The following is a 26159-nucleotide window of genomic DNA, read 5'->3' on the forward strand; positions in this document are numbered from 1 at the left end:
GGTGGTGAGCCTTTATTTTGAAAAGTTATTAGGTGTGTGAGGTCCCTACAAGGAAACCTGAGAAATGTTTTTATGGCACGATAACATGTCATTTCCCTAAATGTTCCTGCGGCAAAGAGGCGGGAGTCTACGGCTGGGAAAACACCGGAATGAAGGTACGCTCACTTTCAAAATAAGAGTCCAGGCTAAATGGAAGCATCACTTAACACGATCCACGGTGAAAATATATTTGAAAAGGAAGACAAAAAGGCCCGACAGCTTTCGGAAGGAATGCAGCACGCGCTTTTCTGTCAAAGCAAAGTAATTCACAGAGAAAATAAACACGAAAATAAGTAAAAGGCGCCAAAATCATAGGATATGCCGTCATACGATGAGTTGGAAATAGTAGACGCAATTGAAATAGGCGCTTGGTGAAATAAAACTGCTGATACAAGGCAACGCACTACCGTAAGAAGCGTAGACGTCACGAATCATTCGCTAAATGTGCTAAAAACAAAGGAAGCAGAAAAGAGTTTTAAAACACACATGCAAAAGACAATAAAATGAAAATTAAATAGCTTGAAAAGTATTAGAATCTCCGACAAAAGGAAAATAATTCAGAAACAAGCTGCGCACGGTGTCACGTTACCGATAAATAGTTCAAAATCCAGCCTTAACACATAGTCGAATGAAAATGAGTTTCTGTCGGAAACATAAAAATAACGACAATAAGACGGCACTGTTTCTGAATATAGAGCTAATTGCACACGTCGGTGCTGCAACGAATAGCTTAAAAAAAACGTGTTTTATTTATAAGTGTTTGCAACGTTTCTGCATTTAGACTGAAATCCTGTGTAGCTCTACCGCAAAGACACAACAGAAACAACGCTGAAGGTTATCAGAAGCAGGATTTTAAAAAGATGCAGGATGAAAAAGCCAGATTTTAGTATCTTTTTTCCCCATCTCTCGTCGCTTCCCATTGTTTTTCCACCAGCCAAAGTGTGTATTTATTCCCTGCCGTTGGTTTGTTTGTCTTCTGGTTTTTAATTCATATTATACTAGCCTTTGGTAGGGCCTTTGGCCGGCTTAAGGTTAAACGCGCTCCAGAAATAGACTTTACTGACTGTGACCTCTAATTAGGTCTTGGCTGCCGCCCTGCAGCTTTTATTTTGAAAAGAGAAGAAAAAGGAGGGTTTTATTTTGAAAGAATCTCCCCGCCGTGCGGAGGATGTGGAGGAAGCACATTGAGAGCGGAGGACGTCCCGGTGTTTCTTCCAGTGTCCGGCAGGCACACGGCGGCTCCGCGCTCCCCGGGATGGACGTCGTTCCGCGGGAGAGGCAGCAGACTAACCGCGCGGGTGTTTGACCCCCCCGGGTGGAGGACAGCCGGAGACCCCGCTCACGGAGCCGGAGCTCCGCCGCCCGCTCGCCCGCTCGCCCGCTGGATTTTCGGCGGAAGGCTGCCGCAGCTGGTCCCGGAGCGGAGACAGAACAACGGACGGGAACAGGCATCCCAACTACCCCCGAACTGTTACCGGTCCGCCCCGCCGGACCCCGCGTCTTTTTCGCTCCGTGTGTCGTTGGCAAATCGCCGCTTTCGTCGCGTCCGCTCGGCGTCCATTCCGCGGCTATTCGTCGCGCCAAGCCGACTTTCAGGGCTCCATGTCGGCGAGTTTTCCCTCTTCTCTCCCCCCTTGCCTCGGAAGCTACAGCTAGTTAGCCGCTTAGCCGGCTAGCCACCTAGCAACAAGGCCGTTTTTATTCCCCTTGTTGTGCCTGCGAGTGACTTGAAAAGCCGCATAAATCCGCGTGAATGGGAATTTAATCTCCGCGGGTCGTAAGGATATGGGCCAACGGTGCTCAAGCCGCACCACATCTGTCAACGCACCGGAGTCGGGATCCGGGACGCCCCGGGGAACAGCTGCTTCCCCCGGGCAGTAGCGGGCTGCCTCGCACCGGACGAACCGACCGACGGGACCGACTCGCCCACGAAAAGAAGCCCGCACCTGTGATGAGAGACGCCGCATTCGTTCCTCCGAGCGCCGATCGGACTGGAACCATGATTTGAGCCTCCGTCGTTCACCGCAGCCATCGAGTGTCCGGGACCCTGGAGGGATCCGCCGCCGCCGCCGCCGCCGCCGCGATGAACTACCAGCAGCACCTCGCCAACTCGGTCGCCATCCGAGCCGAGATCCAGAGGTTCGAGTCCGTCCATCCCAACATCTACTCCATCTACGAGCTGCTGGAGCGGGTGGACGAGCCGCTGCTGCAGAACCAGATCCGGGAGCATGTCATCGCCATCGAAGGTAGGATGGTTGACAGCCCGGGGTCGCGGGGTGGAGGCCCCGGGGGGTCCGGGGGGGTCCTGGGGGGTCCTGGGGGGTCCGGGGGCGGCTGCTATAAATACCAAAGTGAATGTAAATCTCAAGCTTTGTGCTGACAGACAAGCTGCTGATTCACCATAAGTCACCCAGGTTGTGCTCCTTCTGGATTAAACACAACTGGTTTGAAGATGTGGACGTCTTTTGTGCTCCCTCTCATACTGATTTGTGTTTTTATTTAAGAAGCGCTGCATGCATTATGTTGCTCGTCCACATTTTTGGCCAGAGCATTTAGATTTGTGTTCTACCAACTTTATTAACACACTGAATTTGGTTTCTGTGATGATGCTGGTTCTTCACGTCTGTTGTACCATGCAGCAGGTGGTGTTCTGGGAATTAAATATCTTGACCGCAGTGATTTACAAACAGAAAGTTGCCGCTCGTTCGTCCTCGTATTGCTGCCGTTGTCATCAGCGATCATCTCAAAGTGTCCTTGTGGAAGCTCCAGAGATCCATCCGTCTATTTCCCTTCTTTTGCTTTTTTTGACTGTTTGGAAGCTGCTGAGCAAAAACAGGTCGGTACGTAAGCGAACGCAGGTTTTCAAATTTCGACGTAGGCCTTTAAATAACTACTCATTCCCAGAAATGGCTGCTTGTCAAGAGTGATTAGATCTGGCCTGATAATGAGTTTTGCAAATGAAAAGAATAATATGACGTGCCAAGATTTGAGTCATTTGATAAATTAATCTGTGCATGGGTTTATTCAAAGTAACGGCTCACTGTTTGGATGGATTTCTGCGCCGTATATGAATGGATGGATGGAAGTCAAAACGGTATCTAGTGTATCTATATTTTCATGCGTGTCAGTAGAATGTGTTTAGGTGGTGAATATGCGAGGTCTTGTCTTGGACGCGGGGGAACAATAGTCGACATTTGCACAATTTCCTGAATTTTTTTTTAGATAATTGTAAGTTTCAGTCATAAAGCCATTTTTTACAAAATGTGTTACATGTTGAAGAGTAAGAAAATAAACAACCAGCATGTGCAGTAAATGATTAGTAGCCTGTCAGGTCTAATTCTCGTACCTGTTTAAATTGAAACAAAGAACTCCCTTAGCTCTGATCTGTGGGTTTTTATTTTTAGAGCATCAACAGGAAGCGCTGAAGCACCAGTCTTTCCATGGCGGGCGGTGTGACGCTCATCGAGGACAGGAGCCGGCTCGGGTCCACCAGATAATCATTTGTTCTCCAAGACCGCTAGACAGATGCCGGTTATTTTTTAATTTTCAGATTTGTGCTCCGGCGACGTTTGGGATGCATTGAAATAGGTTACGTCTCATTCGCGTGACCCCCCGGGAAAATCCGGTCACGGGGAATTTTTCACACCATCCGAGGTGTGAGCTCGCACACCCCGAACTTCCATCGCAGCTTGTTCAATCCTTTGTCGTGTCTGACGTGCGGAAATAACGCCGATGCATCAGGAGCTACGGGGAAACCGCCTCCTCGCCCGGTGTTGAGAAAAAAATAAGCAGGAGCGCGAAGGTGAGTCGGGTGTCACGGTCGCAAACTCGCTGCATGAACGACGGAAATGCGACGCTTTATCCGGTCGTTGAAGATCGACAGAATGACTTCTCGCTCTTGTCCCGGCTTGTTGATGTTATTGTAATTCTTGAGATGTTTTGTGTTCACACCTTCTATCCAGGTTGCCGCTTTGGGAAGCCTGTTAAGGGATGTTTGATAAACCTTAAGCCGCGCGGAGGCTGCGGCAAACACACAATCCGAAGAGGTTCTGACCTCACGCGCGCAATATTGTTGGATATCCTGTGACAACCATCTGTCCTGAGTGTCCATCTAACAGCAGAACGATGTTGATTGGACAACTGAACCGTGTCAGCTTAACATTTGGCAGATGTTACACGTCAATTAAAAGTCAGCGAGACCTTCACGTTGGAATCGAACCAAAAAATATCTCAATGATGTCACGCTGTGCGGATGTATACTTTAGCAACAAAACATCAAAAGAACACAATGGCAGCATCATCTGTCATTTGTGTATAACACACACACACACATGCTTCGTGTGTGTGTGTGTGTGTGACTGTTACCTCACATCCTACATGAGACCCAGTTGCAGTGTCTAAACAGTGTTGGTGTGCAGCAAGGAAATTCGATACGACACATGGGTCAGATTTTTAAAGTTGAAGCGGGGGAACAAGTATGGATAGTTCAGGCTCGTCATCAGCGGTGTGTCTGACAGTTGATTGGCCGAGGGATAACAGCCGCCGCGCTTTGTATCTATCGTTATAATCTTTAACGAATGGGCCGCGAGGTTCCCGTCTTTGTTTGATGCAAAGTATCCACGTTGTAAAGAGAAGCCTTTCAGAATGTGGGCGTCTGAATGTCCAGATTTAAGCGAACAGGACTCAACATGCTGGATCTTCTCAGCAGGGAGGACGTAACCATGTTAGCCATTTGATGTCTGTGAATGTCTCACAGCTTCAGCAGCTGATGGGAAGCTTCTGATTCACTTTTTTCCCCGGAAAAGGTCACGGTGGTTTATTTGGCAATCACCGCAGTCGTACAGGTGCTTGTGTGTGTGTGTGTGTGTGTGTGTGTGTGTGTGTGTGTGTGTGTGTGTGAAAGAAAACCACCAGACCATACAAATTTGTGAGGAGACTGACATTGAATCAGCTGCCTGACTTTTTAGCTGCTCTCCAGATTTCCTGCTGCTTCTCCGCTGGTTTCTTAAGGTATCACCGCTTGTCAAGTTACTTTATGAGTTTTGGTTGTTTAATGTTTCAGAGTCTCCGCTCTGTGTCAACTGTTGTTTTATTCAGATCGTCCGCAGGTTCAGTCGGCGTTTGGTGTGTGTTTTTTATGGCCTCTTGCTCCATCTGCAATGAGCAGAGGGGACCAAAGAAATAAACCACAGCGCTTTGGTCTAGCGATGTGATGCTAGCTAATATAGGCTATTTTCAGTCATTCCCCGATTTGATTTACCCACTTGTGAAGCTACATCAGTAAAGTTTAGGCTTTAAGCGAGGCAGCGATCGCTCCCTCTTGCCAGGACTGTGGTGTTCTAGATACAAGAAAAAAAAAAAAAAAAAAAAAGACTGTAACATCGGACAGAAAGGGAAAAAAAAAAAATCTCCCAGAACGTATGAAAGGAACTTTAAAGGTTTCCCGATCTCCCACAAAACTTCAAGCAGCTAATGACAGGCTTCCAGTGCATCACGTCCATGCGCCTGGATGCAGACAAGATTTCTGCTACTTTTGAACTCTGAATGAGAGTTTTGTCTTCGAGCAGAGACGACCGGCTCGGATCATGTGATGATCCACGTCTGCCGGACTCCTGTCTTCGGCGTAGAAACAAGCCATAGCGGCGGCGTGCGCCTTAGAGCACATCTGGACGCGCTTCTCCGATGCACGTCACGTTACGCAAGGGTTGAGCCGCCGTCCGTCCGTCTGTCTGTCCGCCCAGCGCTTTCCTGTCCCCGTTATGTAAGCTCGCCGCCGCAATCCCGCTGTCCTCCAGCCCGTTAAGGTGAGACGGCGGCCCAGTTACGAGCGGTGACTCACGCCGCCGCGGCCGCGGTCCAGGGTGCCAGGTGACACCAACACCACAGGTCATCTGCCGCAGCCCACACACACACACACACAAAAACACAACCATCCCTCAGGCACATGTGATTATTCATCAGATGTAAATATATATATCTATCCTGCTTTATTGATGTTTGAGCAGCATTTACATGAGACTATAGTCCAGCTTTGATTAGCATTTATTAGCGATGAGATTGTACTTTAATGATCCCATGCTTGCAGCAGCAAGACAGTGACAAGCTAACGGAGAATAAATAAATGAAATAAACTGATGTGTAAAAGTATAAGGTATAATCTATAAAAAAAAAGTCTCTCCCTATGTACCTTTTTTGCTATTTCGTCCTAACATTCAAGTTTCTAAACAGACCCCTTCAAAATGACTAAATAAATGAGAGTTCAGCTCCCGCTACCTTGAGATGGCCCGGTCTAACATGCCTTTCGATAAAACTAAAGTTGTGTGACGTTCATAAATAGATGATAAAAGAACACAAAAAAACTCGCCTCGCCATAAATGGGGCGTTAGGACAGGGCAGCTCAAGTTATTTTAAAAACGCACAGTGTCAGATTTCAATAATGTTACTATCTCGCACTTTTGTCAATGAAGGATTAAACCCGTTATTGGTCACCGACCAACTCCTGTGGTTGGAACGCTGGGATGTCGGCCGGTGTTGGCGAGCTCGCCGTCGGCCACCCTAGGCTTGGACCTTGTGGTAAAGGGGGACGAAGACATGGCCGGCTTTACGTTTCAAATCTGGAAACACCTGGAGAAGGAGGACACAGGCCTTCCTGTTTTCACGACTTACTAACTTCTCCCACGTTGTATTAATCAGGTAGTTTAAGAACTAAACCGACCCACGTTCAGGGCTAGTTATTCAACCGGTACATTTTTGTCAGCTTGTCATTTTCCTTTAGAAAAGAGTGGACACCTGTGCTGGGAGTTTGTGTCGTTTGTGTAAGTTTTTCCACAAAAATCCCAGCATGTTTTAAAATTCATCTGAAAATCAGCATTACGCGCCTTTATGAAGACCTTGGAATAGGAGGCATTTGATTATCTTTTTTTTCTGGCATTTTGTTGATTTGTGTCATTGCCCATTTCAGATTTTTAGATTCTCCCAAATTTTCAGGTTTTGTCCCCCCAGACTCTCAGGTCATTTACAGCCATTTTTTTTAATCTGTTTAAAAAAAAGACTTACAGTTGTTTAGCTATAGGGTGACTGAGCGAGGAGAAATACGGTGTCCATGTAAGGAAGAATCTCTTGCAGCTGAAAGTCTTCACCCGCCTGCAAACACTTCCACCCTCAGTTTGGTGCAACTTCAAGTTCTTTAGCGACGACGTCCGCGACCGGCCGATAAGACGATGCAAATGTAAACAAATGTTGAGTTTGAGCGCGCTTGTATTTGCGCCGCTCGTTCCCACAAAGACCAACCCTCTTTTCACACGGTTATCCGTCCAGCTCAAGTGACGCTGGTGATGAATGCAAATTCCATCCCCTGCAGCCTTTAAGAGAGTTCGCTGAATTGGCGCATGGCAGGCGAGCGTAAACACCGGGTAAACCATGTGCGGCGAGCCTGTACGAGCTGCTAGCTAGCACATATGTGCGTGCGCAGGTATCAGCGCCGCATGGAGCCAGAGTGAAGCTCCTCGCCGAGTGGTGATGTAATGCTAATAGAAGTAAGAGTCACTTCTGAATGACGGCTTTATGTTACATAACAGCGCGGCTGCACGCCACTCCGTTTGGAGACCTCTCTGCACCTTTTGTTACAACAGCCCCTGCATGCTGGCCGCGCCGGATTAGGGCCGAACGCAGGACCGATGTCCTCCGTTTTAAAGTGGTTGCATATTAGTGTAACCCCCCCCCCCCCCCGGGCCTTCTGTCAACAGGCTTAGCGTACGAGGTGGAGCGTGATGATAGCGGATCCGATCCGCCACGTTCGAACGCCGTTGCCGCGCTCGAACATTAACAAGGTAGTAATCTCTGCATCACGTCAACACGTCACGTCGAATCGCATCTTAACCGAGGATTCAAAGCCGCCGAGCCCGAGGAAGGGGCGCTTCCGAGATATCTGACGGTGGACCCGAGGGTCTAGATGCGCAGTCGCTCACGTCTATTTTTGAAAAGATGATATCTGTCATTCCCACCGTCTGTGTGCTTGATATCGCCCACCTGCAGTATGTTTGTGAGATGAATTGTCTGCAGAAGCGGATCTTACATAAACAAAAAGTCGGCAACCGAATGCAAGGGACACAAAACATCTGGGAAGCCTTTGATTTGGGCTCTTACATAGGAGGACTTATTGCCATGTGGATCATGCAGAAATGATCCTGAAATGTTCATAACTGTGCAATATTTCACTTCCTAACAGCTACATGTACAATATTTTTTCACAGTCTTAGCCACTCCTAATCTTTCACTTGGTACTAAAGACCTTAAGACACTTTATAGTTTATTTGTATTTCTTACCCCCCTTTCTTTTTTTTTTTCTGCTTAGACTGTTCATACAATTTTCTAATATCATTAATAATTTTAATGTAATCCTTGTAAGTCTGGCACAACAATTACCTTCAGGATAAGTAAAGTTGCTCTTATTCTTAAAATGTGTGTTGTCTTAGGTTGGGTTTGAGGAGGAGCTGAAACTGTCCTGTTTTCAAATCGTCACTTATAAACATCTTTTAATCACAGCAACAACTCACGCCGCGTACAAGAAAATAGCCAAATTCAGTGAAAAAAAACCTGCTTTTTGGGGCAACCTTGTAGTTTTTTTACATCCTAACGTAGCTCCGGTGTAAAGCAGTTCTGCTACATTTCTTCCAGTGTGCGTCGGCTTCTACGATTTCTATCCCCAGAATGGTAAACAGCCTCTACCACCGATGTCTGTGACTCACTTCACATTTCAGCCATTTTCACTTCCGCATTATCAAAAACAGATTGAATCCGCCATCTATATGTTCCGTATTATTTATGATCCAGCAGCCGTTTCTAGATTTGGCCAAAGATATCGTGTCACACGTTGGCAGTCTTCGGTTAGTTTTTACAGTTTTTTAAGAGGCGGGGGGTTATATTGCTTTCTCCCAGACGTCCGTTAGATCTCAGGTCACCCGGCGTCTTTACCTTCTGATCTGTGACACCCACCAGTGAGAGAAGGTTAACTGGGATGACTAGGATTAGGAGACTCCGGGTTTCCCGTTCGCCATAATCCGACTCCGGGCGCAAAGCAGACCCGGGGGGAAAAAACAGGCCTGATTACAAACAGTTGTAGGTCAAGAGCCGTCTTCGCTCCTCAAGTTGAAGGTTCATCCACGAGAAAAACCCAGAAACCGCGGCGAAAGTCCGCGGGTTTGTGGATCGGAGATGATCGGAGGGCGGAAACCAGAGGCCTCGGGATGCGATTAACAAGATAATGAGCAAGTCCTGATGCTCATTAAGGCTGAGCCGGTCAGAGGAGGCGGACGGGGAAGGGAAACGGGAGAACCTGAACGCCGCTGTCACCCGAGGATAAACCAAACACCTCCGCCTGGTAGGCGAGGGAAACACATCTGCCCGCTAAGTCACACAAGCTAGCACGTCCAATGGTGCTGCACCCTGTTTATTTTGTAGTGATACGCTAGTTCAGTGTGAGTAAAGTGGTTCATTCATCTAACATACATTACTGACACACGCGTGACTGGATGAACTGGAATCTCCGGTGAAAATGGCGAGATTCCTCTGGCTGAAAATCCCCTCCTTGTTTCTCCTCTCACTTTGAAATGTGCGTCCAGGTTTGACTGTCGCACTGTTTTGCCTCCGGCTAACCTGTGTGAGGAGGAAGTGTTAGTCTAAACCTTGAAGTGTGTGTGTGTAGATAAACAAACACTCACACGGATATGAATGTACGTTTTTTCAAATTTCTTTTTTTTTTTTTTGAGAAAGGGGTGACTTTTTTAACGGCCCTGATTTCCTGCCGAGTCGCCCCGATCGATTGTGAAGATAATTTCTTGCCTGTTTATTTTTGGACGGTAGTTTGCCGAATATCAAGTTCATCAGTTTGTCATGATTTCTGAAAACTGTCAATGAGTCATGTGGAGAAAAAGCAAGTACCGTAATTTCCGGACGATAAGCTGCGACTTTTTTTCCACGTAAACAACGATGCGGCTAATATATGGACTTTGGGTGGGGGACGCTAACCAGCTTCACGCCGCTAAAACGTTTATCCTCGTCACATCGGATCGATGAAATGACCGGGAAATTCTGAGTCCGTTCAACTCCGACACCGAAGAAGACGACTCTGACGGTTTTAGTGCGCAAGAGGAAGACCGAGATAGCGATCGGCTAGTCCAGGGGTCGGCAGCCCATGCGGCTCTTCCATCTTTACACCGCGGCTCCGAGTGGCTTGGGAAAATAAATTATATATATTTAATTGAAGTATATTTCATTTGTGTTAATTCCTTTTTTTTAACTTTTAGTTCTAAGTTGGAAGATTATTGTGATCTTGAAATGTTAAATAGAATTATATTTATTATTTTTTGCCGCTCAAAATAACGTCACACTGGCGGAAGCCGGTATACCCGCCAGCCGGTAAAGTCCCGATTTGCAGATGCTGTGCGCAGAAGTTCAGGAGCAGAAGTCCCATAAACCAGGTAAAATAAATATTTAGGAAGATATTTTCCAAATATCTATTTTTTTATTGTTTACTGACAAAGTGATTTTTTTCTCGATTTATTTTTGAAATTCAGGTCAAGGCTCCGCTAAACACTCTGAAAGCTCAAAGCTCAAAATGAGTTCATTACATAAATAAAATTTAATTTTCTCCGTAATACTTTGTGAATTTCAGAAGCAACTCAAGACACACTTGTTTATACAAAGTGTAAAGGTAATAAAAAGCAATATATACAGGGGTGCCTTAGTTTTAGACGTCAAAAAGTAATTGAGGCTCCCAGTGTTTTCTTTTCCGAGGAAACCGGGTCCAAATGGCTCTTTGGGTGTTACGGGTTGCCGACCCCTGGTCTAGCCGGTGCAGCTTATATTGAGGTGCGCTCAATAGTCCGAAAACTACGGTAATCAGTGAGGACCTAAAAGAAACCAAGTTTGCATAAAAGTCAGTTAAGATGCATGGATACTTTATGAAACGATCGAGTAATATTTATCCGTTTGCTCCCCGCCTGCGTTGTGAATCGTCACCGTCGGTACGGGTGTCCGTGCTACGGATTGGTTTTCCCCGCGCCGACGGCCGTCCGTCCGAATTAGTGACCTGTCACATATCAGCGGCAGACGGAAGACGGCGTCCTCCTGACATCATTCCTCTCTGCACCGCTTCTCGGCTCTCCGTGCTCTGAGATGGTGTCCCACTTTGTCTAATCTGTTCGCCCAGACGCCCCGCTGAGACGCCTCTGTTTGGCTCCTAATCCCTCTGTTTGCTGGAATTAGGCTCCTCGGCATGTCGAGCGGCGCAGTCGCCCTCCTCCTCCTCTTCCTCCTCGCCACCGTTCCGACCAGTGTGTACCAAACATCTAAAGATATGTGGCGTCAGCGGCGTTTTGGCGAACTTAGGTGATGAGCTGCCGTCACTTTCCCACAGAGTCAACATTTCTTTCTTTTTTTTATCTTTCTACTCACTTTTTAAGTCCCTCAGGTCAAACTGCTCCTTCCTGCTTCTGATATTTGACCTGCTCATAGTCCCGCTCTTGCTATATGATTGAATATTTGCAAAATAGAGATTGTGTTTTCTTCGCTGGAACTCGGATAGAGGCTCCAAATCACAGTGGCTTTCACTCAAGTATGTTGTCTCTTGGGAAACCATACCTACTGTGCAGTGTTTACGTTCCTCGCCGTCCTTTGCGAGACCAAGACTTTTCCACAGCTTGCAATAAAACCATGCTGTTCATTTTAATTTTTTTTTTTTTTTTTAAATAACTCCATTCCATTCTTTATGCACAATCAGCATTTTAGCTTTGCTGCTTATTAACTGATGCCCACCCTTGCGTACGCTTTCTCCGCCACACCGGACCACGTTCCAGGTGCTCCCATCCCCGGCTGTGTGCAGAGAATCCACAATATCGGCTCCGCGCTGGAACTTCTAAATCCAGATCATTTCCCCGGAGCGGACAGGAATCTTCTCTTGAGCACAGGCTCTTCTTCAGGTGGATCCCCAGCTTTAGTTTCTTCCCCTGCAGGTTTTTCCCAGCTCATAACACACTGTAATCTGCTGGATGAACTGCTATCTTACCAGCATTGCATTATTATTATTATTACTATTATCTGGAAGCTGTTGGATTCCATGTGCTAACATTGCATCTGATGTCATTTTTACACATGATATTAATGTTTAAACAGCCTTGCTATCCTGCTGGGATTGAAGACACAGCACAGCTTAGCTGCAAAAAAACAGAAATGGGTGATTTAAGAGTAAGAATCGGAGTAAATAGCCGATACTGACATGTGTGTGAAAGACTGGGTTAAAAGCTACTGTGGCAACTAGACCTTCGAGCCGCTAGAAGAAATTAAATACTACTTGCTACCTGGTCACCGCGGCACAGGATATCTCTAACGTACGACCTCGTGTCGGCGGCAGGTAAATCGCCGATGACGTTTTTCGCCTGGCCACCGTTTTCTGACGTTAGATGGTTAACTCGGCGGATATGAGCCGTGGCGCCGTGGGATCTGTGTTTGTGTGATAATTGGTCCATAAGAAGATGCACCAGAGCGTGGTCTGCTCTGCTTCCCTGCAATCTTCTCCCTCACTAACAGTTTTAATGGGTCATTGTGTCTGAATAATGCAGAGCTCCAGGCTTGCCCACTAAATGTGTCATCCCGCAGCCGATTGGCTGATATTTATCTCCCTCTGTTTCTCGGCGCCCTCCATCTCCATCTCTATGCGAAGCGCGACGGAGCCTCTGCTTAATGTTGTGGCAAGAAACAATTTGTGACCTTGAGTGTTTCCGCTTCCCGTCGCAGTTTGAGGCTCTCATTATTTCAGGCGTCTCGTCACGGCTTTTAGTTACCGAAGAGTCGGTAGAGGAGTGGGCGCTCGCTGTGTCGCCGCTCGCCTCTGACACATCACGCCCGCACACCGACCCTCTACTTCCAACGCATTTCAACGAACCCGACGGCGCGTTGGGAAACGTAAGATTGTAGTGTCTTTTCAAAATGTCGAAACGCCATTGTGCATTCGTACCAAAATAACTCAGACGTTTCACGAAACGGCGCTGTGGAAACGACGTTTCCAAAACAAAACCGCCTGCGTGTGATGTCTCGTTCGACACACTGCTGCCGCCTTTCCGTTTTAGGCCTGATAGGTGTTGTTTGTGTGGCTGGTTGTTATTCAAGGTTCTACCGGTCTGTCCAGTAAATCCTCCGGCGACAACTGACGGTGTCACTGCCATGTGACCACTTTAACAGCTGCTGAATTACACACACACACTGTGTGTGTGTGTGCGTGCATATACTCACACACACACAAACTAGTCTAGAAAATTTTACAAAATTTGATAAGTGGAGGATTGAGATGTTTTTATTTTTTTTTAAATGGCATCCCAATAATAAAAATGATTTTGCACTGGATTTATCAGCTCCTGCTCTGGATGGTTGGGGGTTATAGAGTTTGATCTTGGTTGAGTTTTTAGCATTCAAAGCTTTAGGACCCGGCTTCCGTCAGCGTTCTTCGACCCCGAGGGTGGCGAGGCGGCGGCTGACCGCTCAAAATGTCAACCTGGGAGATGAAGAACATTATATCTTAATTTATAAGCAGAGACTAGAGAGGGAAAGTAAAAGCAAGGGAATCATTTTGCGTGCCGACCTTATTTACCTCCCAGAGTTACTTAAGAGGCCATTTTTCTGCGGCTCTCAGTCCAAACACATAGAATTACCATGCAATGTGTTCTTTCAGTGTTTGAAATCACCTTGTGGGGACGTGTCTTATTATTTTTGTGGTTTTCGGCTTTTGTGTTCAGACCGGCGGCGTCCTCGGCGTCCAGCCCGCGGTGGGACGTACCAAAAACGAAAGCACAGAGAGCGTCGTTTTCGTCGTTTTTAAGTCCAAACTGAGCCTGATGACGAGGCGGCCCGTCTGCTCTGTCACAGCACACACACACACACACACACACACACACACACACACACACACACACACACACACACACACACACACACGTGACAGACCTGGCGTTCATGGTGACATCATGTTTTTCAGTGTTTGTGTTGGGATGTCAAAAGAGCGGTGGTTTCACGTAACTTAACAATGCCAGTTCACTTTTAAAGCACGATTTCAAGCTGAAAAGCTATTAATGATAAAGTGAGAAACATTATTTTAACTTCTGAATGAAGCTGGTTGACCGCTAGATGTCGCATTCTGGTAAACACAAAGCATCAATTCAAAAAATTTTCTATTATGTTGGATGTGAGGCAAAATAATAGCTGAGATCTGATCTTATAGAATTGGAAAAACCTGAAAATGACACAAAAACTGAAATGGCGTGATTTTTCAGCTTCCCTTTCCCACTTTCAGAAAAAGCCCCGCAAATGAAGAAGTTCATGTCATTTTCCATGTGGTCTGGCCAAGGACGATTTCAGTGTATTTGCGGAAAGTTTTTACATTGCGTTTCACGCGATTAAAAGGTAAATAACACGAATATGAAGCTGTTAAACGCGAGCGCGGCTAAAGACGGGGTTTTCTCTCAGATAAACGACGGCCTGCAAACATGAACCCGCTCATTGTCCGTGTGTGTGTGTGTGTGTGTGTGTTAGCGATGCGGAAGCCTCTGGATCACGGAGGCCGGGGGGGTCGGCAGCTGCAGAAGGCCTCTTCCCTGAGTGCCTTTGAGGGGAAGCTCTAGACACCGACCCGACCCAAACAATAGCCCGGCCCCTGCCAACACTCAGGTATAAAAATAGTCTGCAGCTCTGCGGCTTCCTGCCCGCGGCCTCACAATGCCGCCGCAGCACGGACGCGCTTCATACGCCGCCCGGCCAGCGCATTGACTTACCGGGGATAAACACTAATCAGTCCATCTTGACGCTCCCCCGGGTGTGTGTGTGTGTGTGGGGGGGTGACGTCACTTCCTGTCGCATAGGTCGCCGCCACGCCTCCGGAGGAAGGGGGGGCAGAGCATATGTTCGGGGACCCCCCCCCTTCCATCGCCTCCCCCAAAGGCCCGGCCTCCTTCACCCATCAATGATTCACCGCTTCATAATTAGACTGGAGATAACGCGGCCGTGACACCGACATCCGCAACGCAAAGCATTTCACCCGCTTCTCGCGGCGGCGCTAAATCACCGTGCGCCGACACGAATCCGCATGAATCCGCATTGAATCCGCGTGTTTCCGTCCAGGTCCAGTGGATTTCACGCAGGTTTCCCGCCTGGAAATATTGATATTTGATATACTGATATTTACACTTCCACCGAGCAGGATCGGGTCAGGGTTTGGGAAGCTCTTTGTTTACGGGTCCATTATTAAACCGTGGGTTCCTGAGTCCCAGAGTCTTGCACCTGCACTTTGTGAGTCGCACACCAAGCTGCACTCAAATGTCTTACTGCACTGTTCTATTGAATTCTTGTCGAAATCATCTGGTTTTTGCAATCGGGCTTGAATTTCTTCACTTCCAAATAATAATAATGACCATATTGATAATAATAATCATATTGGGGAAACTCCCCATTGGTCATTAGAAGTGAAGAAGCCTCTGGGATGAGCTCAGGCTTAAACGTCTTCACGTGAAGAAATTCAAGCCCAGTTGCCAAGTTGGACAAGAATTCACCCCGACCTCCACGGACACTGATCTATTGCACTGTTCATAGTCATATCTATAAGCATATTTGTAATAATGTTTACACTCTTCCTATTAGCACATATCCAAATGCACTGCGGACAGCAAAGTAGGAACTTCACAAACATGTTTCGTGACAATAAACGTTTCGACTCTTGAATCCAGGTGTTTTCGGAGCTCTCATTCGGAGGTGAACCGGGAACGTCCCAGACCACCGGAGGGGTGATATCACCCGTGGTGATAGAAGGTGGGGTCGTAGGGGTCGTAGGGGTCGCGGTCAACCCAGCCAACAGCGTGAGCGGCTAACAGATGAGCGTTAGGCTAACGAGTCGGAGCGACCTCAGCGCCATCAGCCTTCTCGTGCGTCTTTTTCAGCGACGGTCTTACCCCTCGCTTATTGAAAACAAATAAATCTACCCGTCATTTTCTTTGGACCATCTCTGACTCGGTTTTTCAGGCGTTATTTCGCGTGATGTCGACTTTTAAAGACATCAACAGAGCCTCAGTTTACTGTAATGTGACCAGGCGCCTCCTGTACTCACAGTTCCCCAAGCGTTTGGGTGCACGTGTCGAATATTTGGATGAATAAGGAGCGTCACCCAACACTGTAACAGCACCTCGAAACAATCTCAGTCTGATAAACATCCAGAAGCATCTTTTGTTGCCTAATAAATACCCTCCTCCCCACTCGGCGCTGACGAAACAACGGTAGCGGTTATTGAAAATGATTGCGAGATAACTTCTTGAAAAAATATTGTACAATTAGTCATCAATCCATTCTGTTTTAGATTATCGTCAGCGTTTGTCATGTATGTAAATGTGTTTTCTGCCCCTGAAATTGTCCTGCTTCACTTCATTTTGCAACATGTGCTACAGCATTCTTCTCCATGTCTCCATATCATGTTCTCCATGACCCCTGACCTCTGTGTCGCAAGCGTCATGATCAATAACAGTAACATTAGCCTTGCATTATTTATGAAAGGATCAAGATGATGGCTCACACACACACACACACACACACTCACACACACACACTCTCCCAGGAGGTGGAAACATTTCATTAACCAGCAGCTGCTCCTCCACCTTCCATCACATGACCACGTCATGTGATCGCACACATATCAAGAGGGTGGTCCTCTGGTTTTTCACATATTAAATATTTATGAAGCAAAAATGTAGTGGTTTGAATGAATAGATGATGAGATATTAGCTGATTTATTATTTTTCCAGGCCGCTTTCAGCTGTTTTCAGGATAGATATTCGATATCGGGGTTCATCAACGCCGCACCATCTTCTCATGGTGAACGTTGGTGTGTAAATCTCAAGTATAGGTGTTAATATGTCATTGCGCTTTCTTCAGCTTATGTGTGCTGTAATGTAAAGAAAGGAAAATTGAAACGCTGCCGTTATAACAACAGATCCGTCATCAGCTTCACGCCGCCAAAACATTTATCCTCGTCGCATCGGACCGATGAAACGAGCGTGAAATTCTGAGGCCGTTCAATTCCGACGGTGAAGAAGACGACTTTAACGGTTTTAGCGCGCAGGAGGAAGACCGAGATCGACATCGGCCGGAGGAGGACAAAGAAAACGGATAGATTGTCTCATTTATTATCCGTCTTTTTCATCAGCCGTGTTACAGTGTTTGGAAAAAATCATTTCCAGTACGTATGTGTGGATGTTACCGCTATGGATTTATTTAAATGTTTAAAAAAATGTTCTGTGTAAACATCTCATGTTACACCTGCGGCCTATAAATGTACACATAGATTTAATTAGCTATTTTTGAGCCGGTGTGGCTTCTATTCAGGAGCGCTCAATAGTCTGGAAATGACTAGTTGTTCTAGACCGGGTCTCAAAACTGATGGCAGTTGGTGCCTGAGGTGGAGAAGACACTTTTAGAAGTCTCACTTTAGATCCTGATGTTTTTTATTCAATGGTCCAAAGGTTCCTTTCTGAATAGAAAACACCAGGATTTAAAAAGACATTTCTGAAAGTGTTTTCTCCACCTTGGATGCCGACTGCCATCAGCTTCGAGACCCGGTCTTGAACAAACGCCGTCATTTCCAGACTATTGAGCGCACCTGAATAGAAGTTGCATATATAATGTAATAAAAACTAAACAATTATAATGTACCGTATTTTAACGACCATAAGGCGCCCCGTACTAAAAGGTGCAGATTCAATTATGTTTTGCCATTATTGTATTTAACTCACACATAAGGCGCACCTGATTATAAGGCGCGGGTTTTATATCCAATCCACGCCCACACTTTAACGTTCTCATGGTGTCCTCTAATACGTCCGCCTTACAACAACAACACACACAAGAATAAAAGTGTACGTATTTAAAAATAGAGCAGGAGCTAAACTGCGTTTTGTATTCACATATTTTTACCGGTAATCGTCATCAATCGAACCCATCGATGTCGTCATCCTGTGTTTCTGATTAGAACAGCTGCGCCAAATCTCCATCACACATGCCAGCTTCACTTTCTTCACCGTCAGAGTCGCTTTCCTCAGACATTATGCCGGCTTTTGCGAAAGCTGGAACAACAGTGCCGGCGGACACGTTAGCCCGAGCAGCTACATGTTAGCCTGAGCATCTACACGTTAGCCTGAGCATCTACATGTTAGCCCGAGCATCTACATGTTAGCCTGAGCATCTACATGTTAGCCTGAGCATCTACATGTTAGCCTGAGCATCTACATGTTAGCCCGAGCAGCTACATGTTAGCCCGAGCATCTACTTGTTAGCCGAGCATCTACATGTTAGCCCGAGCATCTACACGTTAGCCCAAGCACCTACTCGTTAGCCCGAGCGTACCATTCGTAAATTGTGGCGTAACTCGCCCGGCGCTGCCTTCCACTCTCAGTGAAACCGTGGTCTCCAAGAAGACTTTTCTTACCCCGTTGTGCATCTCGCTACCATGCTGGTCCCCTTCTTCTCCACAGTGTGACTCACTGGGATGTCCAAAGTGAGCGGCACCTCGTCCATGTTGGTGACGTGGCCGGGCTGGATGTGTTTGGCCATGTTTTCAGGGTTGTTACAACAACGATGTCCTGCGTAAGGCACATACTCGTTCTTTTATATACAATCAACGCCCACACTTCCCCCTTTAACCTTCTCATGGTGTCTCTACTACGTCCACCTTACAACAACAGTGCACTGCACTATAGGGCGCGCCGCACATTTTGAAGAAAATCTGAGACTTTTATGTGCGCCTTATAGTCGTGAAAATTCGGTACATAAATAGGCCGCGCTTGTCTATAAGCCGCAGGTGTCCATGTTGTAACATGAGATATTTACACTTCCACAAACATCCACAAATACACAGTGGAAATGTTTTTTTCCTGAACAGTGGCTGTAACACGGCTGATGAAAAAGATGAATAATAAATAAGACTGTCCATTTTCCTCGTCCTCCTCCAGCCGACGTCTACCGTTAAAAAAAAAAAAACTAAAGTCGTCTTCTTCGCCGTCGGAATTGAACGCCCTCGAAATCAGTCCGATGTGTTTGGCGACTTGAAGCCCCGAAAATCTGCATGGTTGTTTAAGCCGCAGTGTGAAAAAAGTAGCGGCTTGTTGTGTGGAAACGTAGGCAGCTTTAAAACATTTTCAGTGCATTTGTTAGATTTAATGTCGGTGTAGAGATGATTCTGTGGCAGGTCAGCCTGGTGAGGAACCATCGCATCAGGAGGTTTCTCCTCAGCGTCCGTTTCCTCACATCCACAATCCGGCGGCGCTGGGTCGTTTGTCTTGTCGTCTGCATGCCTACCTGCGGAGGCTAGCGGTGTAAAAAAAAATCGATATGTATCGATAAATCGATCCGACAGCTGACGATCCGATGCATCGACACGTTCGCAAGAGTATTGATGCATGTATGCATTTTACCGGTCTATGTTTAGTCTGCTCTCAGGCGTAATTCTCACGGTAACCTACTTTGTCTCCACCTACTTCGCTTCCCTTCCCCTCTTTCAGCACAGTCTTTCAGCGGACACACCCTCTTTGGCATAGCACTCGCTTTTAAACATTCGGGAGGCGGACATCGATATGGCTGAGAAGGACGCGGACTTACACACTCCTGTAGGTTTAAAATCGTTCGTGTGGAAGTATTTCGGCTTCCGCAAAAACGGGAAAGAATTGGTAAATGTCGAATTGAAGTAAGCTACCGTGGCAACACTTCTAATTTGTCGGCTCACCTGAAAAGACGGCATGGTGTTGTTGAAGGCGAATGTTCAGAACAAGCACAGCGCCCTGCCCGGCTGGGTACAATTTTCCCACAAAAGTTACCGAGCAGTTCGAAAAGGGCCAAAAACGTATCGTATTAAAAAAATCGTATCGTAGTTAAAAAAAATCGTATCGAATCGAATCGTGGGGCATTTTTAAGTATCGAAAAAAGAATCGAATCGATCGAATCGTTGCCTTGAGAAATCGAATCGGATCGAATCGTCATGATGGCTCTGATTTACACCCCTAGTGGAGGCAGCGGAGCCTGGTGATGGCGAAAGGACGCCGCCGCCGCCGCCGCCGCCACCTGGCTCCTCCACGCCGCTTTCATGTCAAAGATCCTCCACATGTGTGTGAGATGAATCACACGCCGAGCGTGACCTTCTAACATCACGCCGGCTGGCGATACCAACTCACCCGAATCCAGCTGCGACCGAGCGGGAAGAAAAATCACCAAAAAAAACATCATTTTGCTTTTTTGCTTATTAATTTTGCTTAAATAGCGTGACGACACGGCAGCAGACGCGTCTTCCCGTCCGTCCTCAAGGATGAGAATCAGTCTCCATCCCTCTCTCCTCGTCTTCTCCTCCGGTTTTCCTCTTTTAATCTCCACTTCCTGCTTCATCCCTCGGTTTCGTTCTCCTCTCGCTCTTCTCATCCCTCCTTCTTCGTCACTTCCTCTCTTCTGTAACGCCTCTCCTCTCCCTTTGTTTTGTTTTCCTCTCTCCTCCCTCTATTAATATCATCCCCCCGTTTCTTTCAGTCGTTTGGTTTTCCTCCCCCCTTTGTTTCTCTCCATTTTCATCTGTTCTTTTTCATTTGTTTCCTGCCGTCCTCCAGTTTTTTTTTTTCCCCTCCTCTCGCCCACGGCTTCCCCTCGTGCCCGTTTCATCTCTTCTGCTTCACTTTCCTCTCCATATTCTGGTCGTCTCGTCTCCCACAGGTCCTCCCTTCTCCCTCGTTTCCCGTCCTCCTCTTTCGTTCCTCTCGGTTTCTTTCTCATCCATCTTTTCTCACCTTTATTTTTCTACCTCTAAGGTCTGCCAACCTCCAGATTGTTTCCTTGAAACCCTTTATTTTCTTGTCTTTCTCCTCTCTTTTTCCCCTCCTCCTCCTCCTCCTCTTCATTTCCTCTTTCTTTTCAGCGTCTCTCCTTCCTGTTGTCCCCCCGGCTCTCCTCGGTGACTTGCCTATGACTCACCCTAAAAGCAGCAATGTGCGTCTGTCCATCTTCTCCTGGTTTGAAGTGCTTCGGCTGAAAAAAAAAAAAAAAAAAACTCCCACCGTGTCGAAAACGCTCCATTCGGCGCTCGACGAAAATTTTTTTGTTTTTTTTTCATTTTAAAGGGATCACAGCGCAAAACGGCCGTTCGGGAACTCTAAATTTGAACAGAAGCCAACGAAGTTGGTCGGCGAGCGCAGCTGTGCGGCCGGTGGTTGCAGCTGGCAGGGCCGTGCAGAAGAAGAAGAAGAAGAAGAAGAAGAGGAGGGGATGGGAGGATGTGACTGAGGACAAACGAGGTGGCGGTAGACCTGAATCTGAACCACGGAGATTAATGGATGCGGGAAAAGAAAGAGAACGACGGGACGAGGGCGGATCGGAAAGGAGGAAAGCCGATCCCCCGGAGCCCCGCCTCCGTAAGCGGAGCGACATGGCAGAAAATAAGATATAATTGTGCGGACGGCGCTCGCGTGGGAAGCCCCGAATTCCTCCGAAAAACACGATCCAGACGGGAACGACGACTACGGGACGCGCCCGGAACAATGACGGCCCCACACGCCGTATTGGCGGCGTGATGACTCAGCGGCGGCCTCATTAGGCGCACATCGGGGGAGAACGCAACTTTCATGTTACGTGAAATTTCAAAAACAAAACCCAGAGTTTAACTAGTTCGATGGCGCGGAAGAAATCCAAGCGATATTCTGAAGGCCCCCCCCCCCCCCTTTTCTGCCACGTCAGTCGGTGTGTTGACATTAAAATAACGTCTCCGTTTTTAATAGAGAAATGAAAACGTCAAATATAAAGCAATCTATAGCTTTTTCGGGATTTCTGACACGCTCAGTACCTGGATGAGTGCGCAAAAGCCACAGATATGAGCATCTCGGATATATTTCCTCACAAACGAGGAAAAAAAATAAGCTCCGAGTTGCCACCGTGTTCATGTTGATAATGCAGGAGGCTGGAGGTCACTTCCGCAACCTCCGAACTGTAAATCTTTGGACAGACGTTGGGTTTTTTTTTTTGCTTCACGCTCAGCAAAATTGTGTTGTTGTCGGCTCGGAGCTTCACGCACGGCCTGTCAGCTCCGCCGGCGAAAAGCCTCCGCCGTTCGACGGCGTAAAATGTAAAATGTTTACCCGCTCAGAGGCTGAGCGGCGATGTAGGTCAGTCGTCCGTCAAGGTGAGATGCTTTTGACGGCAGGACAGGAGAAGCCCTGCTTCACACACACTTCTCCTCCATGCAGGCTCTGGTCAAGGTCACTATGTTCCTGCACAGCCCCTCAAACACACATGCACACACACACACATTCTCCATTCACACAGGGCGTGTCTCACACACTCACATGCATGCTTGGTACTGAGCTACTGATGTGTGTGTGTGTGTGCGTGTGTGTGTGTGTGTGTATCGATCGTGCCCGTCAGACAGCAAGTGATCTGGTGTCTCTTGTTGTGGATGGAAAATGTGTTTTGTGTCTCTGGAAAGGTTTGGGGTGATATTTTAGCTTCACGCTGCCGTCTTCTCTCTTCACGTTGGATACATTTTCTGCCAAATATCAGACTCTGTTTATTTTTTATTTTTTATTTTTGCGACTGTAGTACCTTTATAAGGTGGTCATACGACGCACAGGTGGAAACAGGACGCTGTGTTTGAAGTCGAGGTGCATCAGTTCTGCTGTCCAGCTTCTAAACATGAAGCACTTTTTACCGCCGGAATCTAAAGTGTCCCTCGGTAATCTAAGGTTACTTTTACAAGGGCAGGAAATAAAGAAAATATTATTTTGTCCATTCATATTCATCACACTGTGCGCCCGGGCACGGAATATCAATGACACAACATGATTTCTTTTATTTACATTTTTTCACTCCAGTTACATAAAAAGCGGAGGACAGAAAACAAAATCTACTTGTTTTTCTGGACGTTTCAAATCATTTCTATGCAAGATATCCCATTTGAAGACAAAGTGTTGTAGAGTTTACGTGGATCGAATGGTTTTTCGTCCGTTCCTGATTCTTGCATAGATGATCAATATATTTGTTTTTACTATGGCATGATGTGTTCAAGGACAGACTCTTCAGATCTGACAGTTTCTGGATCCAATGTCTTCAGACTAACTGATCCACAAACACCTCCATCTGGTCTGATGACGGGACAAAGAGCCCGACCAGATACCATTCAGTCGGACTCCTCTTTTCGGGATTCATACTGACCTTCACGTTCCCATGAAGCCGTGTAAAACGGCCGTATTTATTCCGGAAAGGTCATTTCTGACATCCAGCCTTACCGACGGTGAGCATTTATTTCATCAAGTCTGATGAGGCGTCTCATCTACATGCCAGTGGGCGACTCTTTCAAATGACACAGTAGAGTTTATAGCAGAACATCATAGAAGTCTGACAAAATTACCAATTAAAAGTTGGAAATCCCCCCCTTCACCCCCTATTTCTGTCTGTGAGAGAGTGAAGGAACAGCCATGAATGAAGGCCTTGTTGTGTGAAGGTCAGGGGAACTCTGTGGGAAGAAGCGCCCTCTCGTGGCAGCGCCGCTCCGGCGTGCTCGTGCACTCCGGCGGCAGAGCGCCGCCGCCGCCGCCGCCGCCGAGCGCCACTCCGATAACCACGAGCTTCGCGGGGGGGGAAAGAAGCGACGGTGTGACGGCGTCGCTGTGAACACCAAGAGGTGGACGTGAGGACGCTGCTGCTTATCGGGGCTCTTGTTTTGCCCGCAGTGAGTTACTAGCAGGTGGTCTTTGAATTTGTGATTTGGTTTTTGTTTTTTAGCCTTTTTCTATTTAGTGTTCCACCCAGAGTGATACTGCTGGTCCTCAGTGTTCGTCTTTTCCTCTCCCTGCAGGGTCTCCTCAGTGAATTCTCCATCTCACCCTATTCTCTGGATCCTCCTCTCTCACACCAACTACCTTCATATCTTCTCTCACGACATCCATCCGTCTTCTCTTTGGTCGTCCTTCTTGTCCAACTCTTAACACCCAAAGAGACATTTGGACCCGGTTTCCTCGGAAAAGAAAACACCGGGAGCCGCAATTACTTTTTGACGTCTAAAATAAAGGTACCACGGTATATATTGCTTTTTATTACCTTTACACTTTGTATAAACAAGTGTGTTGCTTCTGAAATTCACAAAGTATTACGGAGAAAATTAAATTTTATTTATGTAATGAACCCATTTTGAGGTTTGGGCTTTCAGAGCGTGTAGCGAAGCCTTGACCTGAATTTTAAAAATAAATCAAGATAAAAATCATTGTCCGTAAACAATAAAAAATAAATATTCGCAAAATTTCCTCATAAATATTTATTTTACCTGGTTTATGGGACTTCTGCTCCTGAACTTCTGCGCACAGCATCTGCCAATCGGGACTTTACCGGCTTCCGCCAGTGTGACGTTATTTGGAGCGGCAAAAAATCATAAATATAATTTTCTATAATATTTCAAGATCACAACACTCTTCCAACTTAGAACTAAAAGTTAAAAAAAGGAATTAACACAAATGAAATACACTTCAATTTAAATATCTATCATTTATTTTCCCAAGACGCTCGGAGCCGCAGTGTAAAGATGGAAGAGGAGCCGCATGGGTTGCCGAACCCTGATCTAGACCTCCAATTCCAGCATCCATCTACCAATATCTTCTCTCTCCCTCCCCTGTCCATGACCCAACCATCTCTGACCTTCTCTCCAAAACATCTACCATGTGCCTGATCCACCTTATCCTGGTCCTCCACATCTTCATCTCTGAGCCTTGTGTCCTCATTGCATTACCTTTCCAAATGTTGCCTTGGTGTCTCGCTCAGACTCTGGTGTCTTTGCACAGCAGAAACTAGAAGACCCGCCTGGTTTTAAGGGATAAACATTATGAAGACGTCCGGAGTGTTTTTGTTTCGTCGTCGCCCCCCAGCGGAAAACCATATCTCACAAGATTATCATGCGACACGGCGTGCTCTCCAGTAGGTGGCGGCGAGGAGCTGTGGTGTGTTTGTGGCACGGGAGGAATGTTGGGAATTTACTCCGTGTGTGTGTGTGCACGTGTGTGTGTGTGTGTGTGTGTGTGTGTGTGTAGCGTAGGGTTGTTCAGTGTAACCTCGGTTTCCAGACTGTGAAATTATCAGGGCAATTAACCTCATTAGTGCTGAAAAAAATGGAGTCACTAAAGTAAACAAAGCAGCACCTTATAAAACTGTGTGTGTGCAGTCTGGGAGTGGTTACAAGCCGTCTCCAGATTTTAAAAATATCTTTATAACTTTTTAACCTCAGTGTTTTTTTTTTTTTTTTTAATCTCATCAGCGTTGATGTCAAGTTAGCATTCGTGTCGACAGTTGGACGTGCAGCACCTTCATTTGTTCTGTCTCGGACTCGGGTCGGGTGATTGGATTCAAACCTTCTGCAGCGGCAGAGCAGCTGGTGGAAAACGCATCATAGGATTTGAGCGCAAACACAGGAAGGCCAGGAAATACCCCACAGCAGCCGGCGGGGTCCACACCAAATGATCCGGGAACAGGAGAGGCTCCCGGGAGGGGGAAAAAAAAACAAAAAAAAAACACGTGAAACGACTGGAAAGGTAAAACGTGAAAATGAATCACGACCGCACACAATGGCCACGGAGCAGGTGATCGCCAGCGAGTGAGCGATGAATCGAGACTCGGGGGCCGGAACCACGTGGAAATAAGGAAATAAGACAGGAAGGAGCTCGGTATCGCTGACAATGTGACGGACACAAAAAGTCCCCCTGCTGCAAGCTGGCACTGAAACTCCCCGCCCACCGGAAGCGGCGTTTCATCCAAACGTTTGAATTTTTATTCCCTGTTTGGTGTTCTTTTAGAAGTACACTGCTCAAAAAAATAAAGGGAACACTTAAAAAACACATCCTAGATCTAAATGAATGAAATATTCTTATGAAATACTTTGCTCTTTACACAGTTGAATGTGCTGACAACAAAATCACACAAAAATGATCCATGGAAATCAATTGTATCAACCCATGGAGGTCTGGATTAGGAATCACACTCAACATTAAAGTGTAAAAACAAACTCCAGGCTGATCCAACTTTGATGT

The 26159-nt window shown here is 46.7% G+C and overlaps 1 protein-coding gene across 1 annotated transcript in view; it reads left to right on the top strand.

Moving 5' to 3' along the window:
* The first annotated feature begins 34 nt into the window (after nt 1-34).
* Nucleotides 35-26159, top strand: part of agap1 (ArfGAP with GTPase domain, ankyrin repeat and PH domain 1) — a 144816-nt gene continuing 118691 nt past the window's right edge. The window contains exons 1-2 of the mRNA XM_086148622.1: nt 35-155; nt 1258-2285. Coding sequence (XP_086004748.1) covers nt 2123-2285 — 163 coding nt within the window. The 5' untranslated portion in view covers nt 35-155; nt 1258-2122. The remainder of the gene's footprint in view (nt 156-1257; nt 2286-26159) is intronic.

The sequence above is a fragment of the Fistularia commersonii genome, chromosome 6 (assembly GCF_037954325.1).
Source record: "Fistularia commersonii isolate RoL2024-O1a breed Wild chromosome 6, RoL_Fcom_v1.0, whole genome shotgun sequence".
NCBI classification, from domain to species: domain Eukaryota; kingdom Metazoa; phylum Chordata; class Actinopteri; order Syngnathiformes; family Fistulariidae; genus Fistularia; species Fistularia commersonii.